The sequence below is a fragment of the Larus michahellis genome, chromosome 8 (genome assembly GCF_964199755.1).
Source record: "Larus michahellis chromosome 8, bLarMic1.1, whole genome shotgun sequence".
Taxonomy (NCBI): domain Eukaryota; kingdom Metazoa; phylum Chordata; class Aves; order Charadriiformes; family Laridae; genus Larus; species Larus michahellis.
In genome coordinates this window covers 50,827,650-50,840,292 of record NC_133903.1, presented here as the reverse complement: position 1 = coordinate 50,840,292, position 12,643 = coordinate 50,827,650, and the positions used below count along the sequence as shown (strand labels likewise).

The 12,643-nt window shown below is 37.4% G+C and overlaps 1 protein-coding gene across 3 annotated transcripts in view; it reads right to left on the bottom strand.

Annotated features, from left to right (window-relative positions):
* Nucleotides 1–12,643, bottom strand: part of LOC141747091 (protein zyg-11 homolog B) — a 24,524-nt gene continuing 11,881 nt past the window's right edge. For all 3 annotated transcript variants that reach the window (XM_074596722.1, XM_074596720.1, XM_074596721.1), the window contains exons 4-14: nucleotides 10,552–10,692; nucleotides 9,131–9,307; nucleotides 8,893–8,957; nucleotides 8,172–8,271; nucleotides 8,040–8,090; nucleotides 6,310–6,471; nucleotides 6,155–6,202; nucleotides 5,359–5,556; nucleotides 5,214–5,266; nucleotides 4,469–4,566; nucleotides 1–2,034 (exon numbers count right to left, since the gene is read on the bottom strand). In XM_074596722.1, the coding sequence (XP_074452823.1) occupies nucleotides 1,844–2,034; nucleotides 4,469–4,566; nucleotides 5,214–5,266; nucleotides 5,359–5,556; nucleotides 6,155–6,202; nucleotides 6,310–6,471; nucleotides 8,040–8,090; nucleotides 8,172–8,271; nucleotides 8,893–8,957; nucleotides 9,131–9,307; nucleotides 10,552–10,692 (1,284 nt within the window). In that variant the 3' untranslated portion in view covers nucleotides 1–1,843. The remainder of the gene's footprint in view (nucleotides 2,035–4,468; nucleotides 4,567–5,213; nucleotides 5,267–5,358; nucleotides 5,557–6,154; nucleotides 6,203–6,309; nucleotides 6,472–8,039; nucleotides 8,091–8,171; nucleotides 8,272–8,892; nucleotides 8,958–9,130; nucleotides 9,308–10,551; nucleotides 10,693–12,643) is intronic.

The following is a 12,643-nucleotide window of genomic DNA, read 5'->3' as shown; positions in this document are numbered from 1 at the left end:
TACTGTAAGGAGAGTTGTCATCTTTATTTTAAAGTCTTGTAGCAATTGATTTATATTCATTCTGTTAACACCAATTGTGACAAGTTTTGTGTTCCGTTTCATGTAACAGGAAGCAGAAGTCCCATAGCAGACATCTCAGAAAGGTGGTGGGTAAAGGCTTGCAGGCCATTTTCCATTTTTTAAACCACCTTAATAATTCAAAGCTACAACCAATTTAAATTTCTTTCCGAATCAAGAAAACTGTATATAGCCAGATACACACATGAAAATGATGCCAGCCAAATTATACCTTTGTACGAAAAGCAATTACACAACATTGATTAAATTATGTGATCAGTACCTTTTGAAGTTGCTGAAATATACAATAACTAGATTACTGAAGATTAGAGGTGATGTTTTTATTCAAAGGATGGGAGTTGGGAGAGGGAAGGAGTTAAAAATAGTAAAATATGGTAGTCATGAAGCCATCCCTGCTAGTAAGCTACCAAACATAAGTTTTCTTTTTAAACTTAGTTACCAATATATTTACAGAAGAGCCTCTGAATATCAATCAGTTGCCATGGAAATGTGGCACCTAACCAGATAAACAAAAACAATACCTGAAATTAAACAGAATTTGAATAGACATGCAGTTTGCTTCCATCACTTGTATTTTTATCAGGTATCTGTATGCTGTGCAATATGTTTCAGTCAACATATCATTTGAAACCCACAGGTAACCAAGAAAGAAAGAAGTTGTTACAGTTCGCATCTTTATGTAAAATTTCACACTCCACAAAACAATGCAATTGACACAGGGCTTACATAGAACATTGGGTGATATTTTGCACTGTGATGATTTGGAAATAGAATTCACTGCACAATACTGACAGAATATTTACAGAAAACAACAGAGCAATCATTAGTCTCTTATAAATAAGGTGACCAAATATCCTGGGCCTCCTATTGAGACATGCGATCCCCTTCATGATGAAGACAAGTCAGTATTTTGCTCTAATGAGCCTTTTCCTTTCTCCATCAGTATTCTAAGATCAAGAGAAAGATATCACACACAACCAAAAGCAGTCAAACAACAACAAAACCCCCTTCTTGTTATCAAGTTTAAAAATCTCAAGCTTAGTTCATCCTTTTAGTATTGTGTCTCCTTTTAATCGTGTTTCTATTGCTTTACTTGAGCAGGTTTCCCCTTCCCCTGACGCAATGCTGATCCCCACCTTACTGAGGGTAGGGAGGTCTCAGGAGAGCTGAACTGCAAAAAGGCATTGTTCTAGCAGTAAGGAAAACAAAAGAACCCAGCTTGTAGGCAAAAGGAAAAGGAAGCAGAAGACCCCGTTTGTGTTTAGAAGGGTTATGAGACAACGGACCTTTTGGTCGCCTTAGTTACAAGTCTCATTGTAACCTGCATGCATGTACTTTTGTTTTAATCTGTAAAAGTGTTGAATCTCACAACCACACACAGTTCTATTCAAACACCAAACTGGTAAACAGTGTCATGAACAGCAATCATAGGTATGTAATAACTTTGTCCCAGAAGTCACAAAACAAGTAGTCTTTTTTTTTTTTTTCCTCAGATGTGCATATTGATCTGTACAAGTCCCATCTCTCTGTAGCCAGCAACAATCCTACAGGTATGACCAGCGCAAGCACTGACCCTTTACAAGTTGCATATGCGGTTGCCATTAAAGTTGACATTCACCAAAGGTTACCGTACATGGTTCTGGGTACCACAATTATCGGCAAATCACTTTAATGGTGACCACTGTATTACAAGTTACTCCAACTACACACACATCAGAAAGGATTATTACAGAGACAATATTTTACATTCCTATACCTGAAGCTTTCAGTTTGGTTTACTTTGCTGCTGTTTTCTACATGGAGGTGGTCTCCCATGACGCATAATATGTTTTTCCAAACTATCTAGGATGGCAATAGCAATCCTTTGGACATGTGGATCAGTCTGGACGTTTTCCTTGATGTTGTATAAGTGCTGTAAACCACCTTCTTCAATTAACATGCTGCAGTACCTGGCAGCTGTAATAAGATTAAAAAAGGGAATTAAAAAAACAACAAAAAAAACCCCTGTATCTAGGGTAAACATAGCAGATACTGTAAACACTGATTCAAACTCACTTTCGTCTCCTAGACCAGGCAGCATTTAGGACACTCCGCAAGGTGTCTACATTGTAGACATTTGTACTTAAACAAGTGACAACAGAACAACAGAGTTGTTTGGACAGGACTCCAGTTGTCATCAGGTCTGTTTTCATGTCTGTCTTAGCTGACTGAAAAGTGCCTTGTAATATGCACAGTATTCTCTCTCTCCCCCCGCTTCCTCTATGCATGTTAAGTGTACATATATAAGTTTTAAGAAATGGGAATCAAAAGTGCTATAGTATCTATGAGCACTCACGTAAAAATATCACCTTTACCAAAAACCTCAGTACACAACACATACCAAAAATGGTATCAGATGTATCACATCATTTGTACAGGCTTGTAGAGTGAATAGGAACTAGTTGCTTTGAAAACAGTTTGCCAAATACAACTAGTTAAAGGCCACTGTCAATTTTAAGTCAGTATGAATGCCTTTTCAGGGATAAAAGTGGAAAGAAAAGTATAATTTTATTATCAATTTTAAAGAGTTGAAAGCACACCTACATCAGCTCTAGTGTTGTTATGTGCAGGGACCATTTATAAAGAGAGCCCTATGTTTAATGTGACACGCAAGCTTCAGAAGTTGTTACAAAAAGGTCAGGATGACTGTAATGCAATGCTGAGGGCATTACCTCAGATGTGCCCAATTTCACCATTCATTGCAGTGAAGCAACACCAGTTGTTTAAATGCTGACACCGAGCATTTCACTGGGGATCACCTTTACTGCACTGCTACTAATATTTTAGTTGTGAGCTCATTGAGTGGATATGATATAGAGAAACAGCAAAAGGAGGAAAAAAAAAAAACCACCAAGAAAAATCAATCCCATTAATTCCAGACTACTTTTCACCCTCATCTAAAAGAGGAGGTCAAAATGCATCTCCTCTCCAAGACAAAAGGCCTTCTTAGCGCCAAGCATCAAAAGCTTTAGCTTTTCCCCCAAAATAAATCTCCATATTTCAGAATTAAAAACATTTTTCCCCTCAGAGTAGGTTATTACATTTGCTACCAGACATTTGGTTTCTCTGCAACTTTGTCCAGAAGCTTCTGGCACTAACTACCATGAGAACTAAACTTCAGGAATACTGTCTTGATCTCAAATCACAAGTACACCATCCAAGTATTTCCAGCCTCTCTATTCTACAGAGCAGTTACTCACTGTCAATACAAACCTCTGTGGCACGTTGAAAGCCCAGAGGTTAGGGCAGCACAAAATACACACTAAAAATAAATAGAACAAATAGGACTATACTAAGTTAACAGGGCTGAGGCACAAAGAGGGGGAGAGAGCTTGCTTTAATTTCATTAACACAGAATTACAGGGTCTTAATCAAAAGCTGTTATCCAGATTCTGACCAGTAAAACAACTCTGAGGACTTTCCCATGTTGAAGTAGGGCTGTTCTGACAGTGTACCCTGGGAACAGTGTCTCATTACAGTTACAAACTCTATAAAGAACATGAAAACAGTACTTTATGTACAATTATATATTATGCCATGTCATTGTTTGGTCCTGAATAGGTGTCTTTTCACTGTAGAAACAGTGAAAACAGGACAAGGATAAACAAGCGCATACTGCTGTCAAGAAGATGAAAAAAATGGCACAGAAAATACTTTTAATACTTTAGAGTAAAGCTGCTTTATATCTGGTAGAAGTTAATGACAATACACAGATTCACATCACACAAATATATGTCAAAAAAAAAAAAAGAGAAGCAAGCAATAAAAGCCAGGAAGGTTTGCCCAGTCTTACATTTAGGCATGCTCAGGGGATTTATTTCCTTTCCCAACACCTGTGCATTTCATCACATGCTCTCAAATCATTTTATAAACAAGATGTTGGTGTTCTCATTTTGCAGATAGGAAAGACAGATTAAGAAACTGACCTCCACATCACAGCAAGTTATTGCAGAAAGGCAACTAGAGATGAGGATTACCTAAAACTTCTGTTCTGATAGTAAGAGAACTACCTGCTAAAATCATTGTTCTTAGTTTAAAAGAAATATGTTGCCCATTATTAATATTTAAATATCTGAATAAAAACACCGGTGCAAGCCAAAAATGTAGTTGTTCTTAACACATGGCCACATTTGGAATGAATACTGTGCATTTAACAGTAAAATTCCAGTAAATAAAAAGGATATAAAGAACTTTTATTACTCCGTTTTCCCGACCGACTTAGTCAAAGCCTAAATGTAGTTCCTCTACAGGATTAGGAGCGCGTACTCTAGGAATTCTTATTGTCCTGCTTCATGCTAGTGAATAATATGCTAAAGAAAAATTTTAAAGGTAATTTTATCTTAATACATACGGTTTTTGCTGCAGACATGTTGCATGGCCCACACTGCCCATAATTGGACACCAGGTGTCATGAAACAGCCAAGTAGAGGAAAAAATGGATTGAAAGACCTATTAAAAAAAAAAAAAGAGGAGATGATCAGCAACTCACTTTGCTACAAGATATTACTACTTCAGAGATCACGTGTTGTCGACTTATTCAGCTACAGGTTTAACTAGGAGAGACATTTGATAAGCTAGAGTTTTAGATGCAGTAGGTGAGCCTTTTAATGTTTAAGACAATTACTAGCAAAAATCATATATATCGGGGGTTGTGTGGTATGCTTTTACCATAGCATTTGGATGCCTCCTACTGTTTAAAAACAGGAGTAGGCAGTCAAAATTATAAGGATTAGATGGACAGTAATTATCCAATTGTACTTTTTGGCCTCAAGCTGCTTTATCTAGGACAGATAGTACTAACCTAGTGCTAGCTAATATAACCTTACTGGTTAACCTTTGTGCCCACGTCTTTTAAACATGCAGCTGAATACCTTTAATAGAAAAACAGGCAGAACAACATTACATTTTTCTTTCACAGGAGTCCCTAACCTTCTTTGGTCATAGAGAGAAAAATTAACATGCTGTATATTTTAAACCAATAAATTATTTTCCACTGGGCAAAACTATGTCTGACTTAGCAGCTCACTCCACTTTGGGAACAAGTTTTAGATCTAGTTCAGTTTATTTTCCAAAGTCTAAATCAAGACAATGGTTACCTGTAAGCCACCATCTCACATTCTGGGGTTGGCCAATTCAAAATGGCAGAATGCTGCAAAATACAGAACCAAGAACACTCATTGTTAAATACAAACATTGAAAAAATATAAAAGAGTATGATAAAATTCACCATCATTTCTGTACCAGCTGTTCAAGGAGAGATGTCCTCTGGCTGCGACTTAACGTCCAGGCCTGCTCTCCTCGAGATATCAAATGAGCAATAATCCCTGCTGCAAAGTAGCTAACTTCCACCTCCACGCTGTGCAGTAATTTACTGATGTGGTCTATAAAGTCCTTCCACATTAATTCAGAATGGAGTTCTTTAACTTCAGCTATGTTATTCTGCAGAAGGGGAAAAAAGGAAAAGAGAAAATGTCAACAGAAAGAATACAGTATGAGGGAGATAAATATATAAACTTGAACTACATTTTGCAAATAAACATATATAAACACCAGGATGAGATCTTCACATATCCAGTTGACCATCAGATGCCAAAATACTACTTCTGCTTTTGAAAAGTTTTTCAGTCTAATGCAGCAATTTGCCTCAAAACAAACAGGTTTTCTCATAAGTAATTTTAGGCCATTAGCATGCAGATTACACTAAATTAAAGGCTAGTTTTAACATTCTCAAACACACTCAATTTCAGTAAACTTCAGCAATGCACCTGTCAATTTTCAACCAACTTTTTGCATTTGGACTCATCTGAAGCCTCACTGACTGCCCTTTCTTAAAAGCTCTTTTTGTTTACTGTAATTATCAATTTCAATATAACTAGTGCTTTTGGAGAACTGGTAAAACAGTGCAAAACAATGTCAATTGTGAATAATGCATACTATAAAGATTATTAGGCATGTTTTCAGATTAACACGGGGTAAAAAATAAATCAATTTTTAAAAGTATACATGTCAGGCTTTTTTTCTTTTTTGTTAATCTTACCAGAAGTCCAAGAACCTTCTGTTGGATGGATGATTCAGATGGAAAAGACTGTGGAAAAGAGAAACAAAGTATAGGTAACCATTTATGCTTGCTATTGAAACGATGTTAATTATTAACCTACGATGATAATCCACGACCAAAACTGTATTCCTCACCTCTAAGACTCTCATGAAAAGTTCTAGCCCTTGATTTTCAATGAAGTGCCGACACGTTGTTGGAGATTCATCAGTGAGGTTCCAAAGTGCACTCAATGTGAACTTGAGGGTAGTATCTACAAGATTCTGATTTGTTTTCTGTTTAACGATTTGTAGAAGTTGCTGGAAAAAAGGAATCAAAAAATCCCAGTTGTGATTGCATATATATATAAAAAAAAAGTATTAGCTCCTCTGCTTCTTTCTGCACCAACTAGGGTAATGCATAGCTATCACTTATACGCAAAGATCTACATGTTGAGGGTCAAACTATACAAGATAAAATGGCTATTAAACTTTTTGCCTCCCCTTTGAACATGGTTGCCTGCTAGAGGAATTCCTTTGTTTTCACCGTAATTACACATGTAGTGTTACAACAGATAGCACAAAGCCACCTGCAGAAATCTGGACGCCACGTGAGCATTGATAGCACTAACCATTTACTTCAAATATTCTCTTTTTCAGCATCTTTCACGTCATACAATGGATTTCAAATCAAGAGATGTCTTGCTATTTTACTTTGTATTAATTGTGTCAGGTTTTTTGACTTTGGCTTCTTTTCATCTATACTAATGTAATAATATGAGTGCACCCTCAGCAAGTTTGCCGACAACACCAAGCTGTGTGGGGTGGCTGACACGCTAGAGGGAAGAGATGCCATCCAGAGGAACCTTGACAGGCTGGAGAGGTGAGCCCATGCCAACCTCATGAAGTTCAACAAGACCAAGCACAAGGTCCTCCATCTGGGTCGGGGCAATCCCAAGCACCGATATAGGCTGGGCAGTGACTAGCTTGAGAGCAACCCTAAAGAAAAGGACTTGGGGGTGCTGGTGGACGAGAGGCTCAACACGAGCCGTCAGCGTGCACTTGCAGCCCAGAAAGCCGATCGTATCCTGGGCTGCATCGGGAGAAGCGTGGCCAGCAGGTCGAGGGAGGTGATTCTCCCCCTCTACTCCACTCTCCTGAGACCCCACCTGGAGTACCGCGCCCAGTTCTGGAGCCCCTACTACAAGAAGGATATGGACGTGCTGGAACGTGTCCAGAGAAGGGCCACGAGGATGGTCAGAGGGCTGGAGCACCTCTCCTATGAGGGCAGACTGAGAGAGTTGGGGTTGTTCAGTCTGGAGAAAAGAAGGCTCCAAGGAGACCTTATAGTGGCCTACCAGTATCTTAAGGGGGCCTACAAGAAAGCTGGTGAGGGACTTTTTAGGATGTCGGGTAACGGTAGGACTAGAGGGAATGGATTAAAACTAGAGATGGGGCGATTCAGACTGGACGTTAGGAAGACGTTCTTCACTGTGAGGGTGGTGAGACACTGGAACAGGTTGCCCAGAGGGGTGGTGGATGCCCCATCCCTGGAAGTTTTTAAGGCCAGGCTGGATGGGGCTTTGAGCAACCTGATCTAGTGGGAGGTGTCCCTGCCCATGGCAGGGGGTTGGAACTAGATGATCTTTAAGGCCCCTTCGAACCCTAACAATTCTATGATTCTATAATATATCCCATTGCAACTGTCTCTGATTATTATCTCTGACAAATTCTCTAGGCTTTTTGCTTCTAAAGAACTTTCAAATGAATACAGGCTAATGTGTTCTTAGAATTCTATCTACTTATGTTTATTTTATATCTTTAAGGAATACTGTTAGCACAAGTAACTGAAGAGGGTGGTATTTTTGACCATCAGGAAAGTGACTTACCCTAACAATGAAGAGCTCTGCACCAAGTTGAGCTGTTTGCTCTGTTGAAAGCTGTAAACAAATAAAACCATATCAACATTTTTTTAGACTTTAGAAATATTAGCCTATCATCTCCAAGCTTAAATTTTGTACCTTTGCAGCAAGAATGGAAATTATGGCTACAGCCATCCTTTGCATGTTTTGATCTTCATGATTACACAGCCACTGCATAACAAGTTTGGCTGCTTCAAACCTGGAAGTTAAAAATAAATCTCATTTTCAGAAGTCCCATAAGTCTTATTAAAATAAAAACGTACACAGACAGAAATGCATGCAAGACAAAAGAAACTGGAAGAAGTATGCCTCGTACCAAAAAAAAGTAGAAATACACAGTGAAACTACAGGTATTTCATGAGCTTCAGTCAGCTTTGAGCTGTTTGCTTAGGGTCTCTTAATTCTAATTATATATCAAAGTGCACAGGAATTGCTTCCAAAGAAGGAAGAAAAGTTTGGCACGATCTTCTGAAACGTCAGACCAATACAATTCAAAGCATTTGGGCAAAACATTTAAGTACAGAAACCTCTGCAAAAAGCAATCCCACAGTTCCACAGAGAAATCCTGACTTCCGTTATATGCAATTAGTGCTAGGCCCATCCAGGTGAAGTAAAAAATACCTGTATACCAAAGATTTTTTCCAGACCTATATTCAACTGTGAATTACAGGCCCAAAATAACACAGGCCAGACAAATTCAGCACACTGGAACGATTTAAACTGACCAAAACTGAGACCAGAAACAAACCTTCTGAAAGAACAGACAAAGAAAAATATTCTGCAATGCTACAACTCATTTTAACAGACATCCAAAACTTGCCTGTTAAATGGAACATCCTGAAGGATTCTGTCACTACATAGTGAAAGAAGGCAATTCTTTTGCAGCTATGAGAAATAAAAAAGAATTACTTCATCAGACATATATATATATATTTCAGAATACTTTCTTGCCATGAATCATTAAACATATTTCCATGAGGTCATGAGATGTGGAGAAACTTTTTGTAAAATCCACAAGCCAGGGAATCCTCCAAAAAAATAAAGAAATTTTGTCTTACCTGTTGATGATTTGGGAAGTGTTCCATGGCCTTCAGGAGCAAGTGAGTGACATCGGCCAGAAGCCGCACTGGCATACCCGCTGCTAAATCTTGCTTGGTTAGGTTAAAGACACATGCACTTGCTGCTAACTGCACGGGCAAGTTCAGGGGGTGATTTCTCATTCCAATAACCACAAGCTGAAATGCAAGAGTTTTGCCCACATTAGTACGTTACATGTTTGTGCACACACCCCAAGAGTAATCCACTGTTGCTTGAGGCCACAACAATGACTCACAGCACCCAATTTCTGCCTCCCTTTTACTTAAGTGAAAAATCCATCTAGTGTGATTTTAATTCTTAGGAAGAACATTTCCTTCTGCTCAGTGATTCAAAGCTGACAAGCTTTGTATTTTTCCAAGTCCTTTTGCACTGGTTGCAGCAGCCTTTCAAAGGAGATGCTACGTGGAATGCAAGAGAATCCTAGAGTGATTTAAGGTTTGCACTACACACTGGGATAAAAATTACCAAACTCTTTCAGAGATTAATTACGTAGGACAGAGTTTCTGCAGTATAATGGTAATGTAGTGGCTTGTTATTTGGCGACTAGTCATTTCAGATGTCATCCTAAACTGCTAGGTCAGGATATACTTTTTACACCTTCTTCCTGAATTATGTTTTTGACTATGTACGTTGACTGTGATCTCACCCAAGAAAATGTTTTTCTTGTTGATTATCGATTGCCAAGGTTTTTTTGATATTAAAGCCAACAAAATAAAGGTTCTTTGTTTAACTTCAAAGAGGATAGGAAAAACAAAAATCATCTATCCTACTGATGCCTCTTTTTATGATCACAGTAAAAATTAAACCATTCCTGGTGTTCTAGACATGGAAAGCCAATGCCTAGAATGAATTTCTGATGGAAGTTTCTAGGATTTTCCAAGTTAAAGCCCAATATAGAACACAGATGATATTTAATCACTTGCTATCATACTGGAAAGTGACCGTGGAGAGAAACATCACCAAATGCCTTCCTTACTATTACTATTTTGTTAGCATCAGCAGAAGGGACTGTTGTACTTGGGGAATAGACAGACATTTGATTTGACCTAGTACAGATATGTTCTAATGACAGAATTCAGCATCTGAAGAACATTTCATAACATACTCAAAACTACATGAAAAAACTAATTTAGATGCTACGAAATTTAGATACTATAAGTCAGTCCAGATCCATTTTTCCTAACATCAAATGCTACAGGGCATCTTCTACATCACTATTCTTTAAATAGTTGTTAATTTTTTCCTCCAACATTAAAATTTAAATCTTAAAAATCACAACCAAAAAATGTAAAAGCTGACAAAATAATTTATACCAGGGTTCAGGGGATGGGCTCAGTTTAAGGAACAATGCATGACAGCCATCAAAACTATACTATTTTACCTTTAAGATTTCAGGCTTTGTTTTTTCCATTACATGTGTCAGGCTAAATAAATGAAAGAGTGCTTCTCTCACAAAGAAGGCCCGTTCACTGTAACGCTTCAGTGCTTCAGAAATCTGAGTTTCATTTGCTTCTCCTGACACCTATGAATAAAGAAATAAGCTTTAGTTCAAGATGTCATCATTTTACTTTAAAAATTTTGTTCTTAAGAAGTGCAAAGCTGCAGTTTCAAAGGTGGTAATACTTTTAGCCAAATCCTTCAGTAAGCAAATGATTACTTTATCTGACCATATTAATCCAGAACTACACAATCTTCAAACATTCTTCATATAGAATAATCCACATTATAAGCCAAAATTAGGCTTCAGTCATGTCTTTAAGTAGAACTGTATGAAACCACTAAGTAAAAGTAGCACTTCATAACGAACAAAAGCTGCTTATGATGCATCAAATGCCTAAAAGCACTATTTGTAACTGAATGCTCTGTCAAATGCAGCTGATAAACTGATAAAGATGCATTTTGGCTGTTATTTTTTGGCTTTGGGTTCTAGCTCTGGCAATAAAAAAAGATTTCTATTCTTTGTCTATATCACATTTCCTATAAACTATGGGAAAGCAATAGCTCTCCAGCACCATATTAAAGGACTAACTCATGCTCTCTGCAAAGTAATTCTTAAAACCAGACTTTAAATACATGTTAAAACTAAACAATGAGTTAGGTGAAGACTACATTAGAAACTACAAGCTGTTGACTAATACGAGCTTAAGTTCAGAATATTAAATCAGAAACTAGCTGCAAATCTTTCTACTTTCCAATCTGCTATATTTTCCATTTAAATATTTTATCTACTTTAAAACTGTAAATTGTATAACTGTAGATGGTTTGTTCCTCAGTCCTGCTATTTAATGAATCATCGCTGCAATCACCGTTTTTTAAAATTCTTAGAAAAGCATGCAGAACTTGTTCTACTTAATGTGTCACATAAGGGAAAGCAAATGTTCCTAGATTGAAGTGTCACATTCTGGGCATCCTGTACTGTATAGAACCAAATTATTTGAAATTTTCTAGATCAGGAATATATTAGAGCCTTGAGAGAACTGATACCATCTTGGATTTTGTTTTATATTCTCTACTGATTAGAACAGTGCAATCATATTTACTGACATATTTTGCAGACAATTATACACTCTATGAAGAATTTCCACTTGGCTTCAAGTTCTCAACTATAATGTCTGCCTAGTGTTTAATCTTTCAAGAATTTCTATAATCAAATTTCACAGGACTGCAATATGGAGAGACTTCTACTGTCTCCACGAGTGCTGTGTCCTGTTTATTATTTAGCAGTATCTAGACTACGCAGCTGAATATTTCAGTATAGCCAATAATGAATTTCAGGTCACCAAAAAAAAAAAAAAAAGGGTGGGTAGGAGGGGAGCCAAAAAAACCCAATTGCTGTCTACAGTCTCTTCTTGACAGCTATATCTTTTAAAAAAAAAAAAAAAGAAAGAAATGCAAACTGCTTTTTACTAATTACACTGCTGCAAGTCCATCATGATTTTCACAATTTTCACATTACTAGAACCTTCTTCCTTCCTGCCTTTTCATAGCACAGGCACTTGTATAAAGCATGTATTCTAAATAGCAACATTTATATTGAATTATTTTATACCAATCATGAGGTATAATTTCCTGATGCCATACATCAAACAGGAATTTGGTTTCTCCAACAATGCATTTCAACATTCATACGCATCACTATTAGTTGTGACAACTAAGTACTCAAGAGATTCGGCCATTAACAACTGTCAAAAGTTCCAGGAAAAAAAAAAATTATAAAATTGTGTAGCTGTGTTACCTCACTTGCCTATAATTTTAAAACTGAAATGCAAAACTCAATTTGCACAGGAGGCAGACTAAACGATGGAAACATTATGCAAACTCTGGACACATTATGCAAACTCTTCCTCATTCCCTCTGCAGTTTCCATCATCCTCATGGCACAGTAGAAAACAAAACTCAAAGAGTCAAAGATGATATACCACTGAAACTGACATGTCTAAAACATCTCTTTTTCTTCTTTAATTCTGACCCCT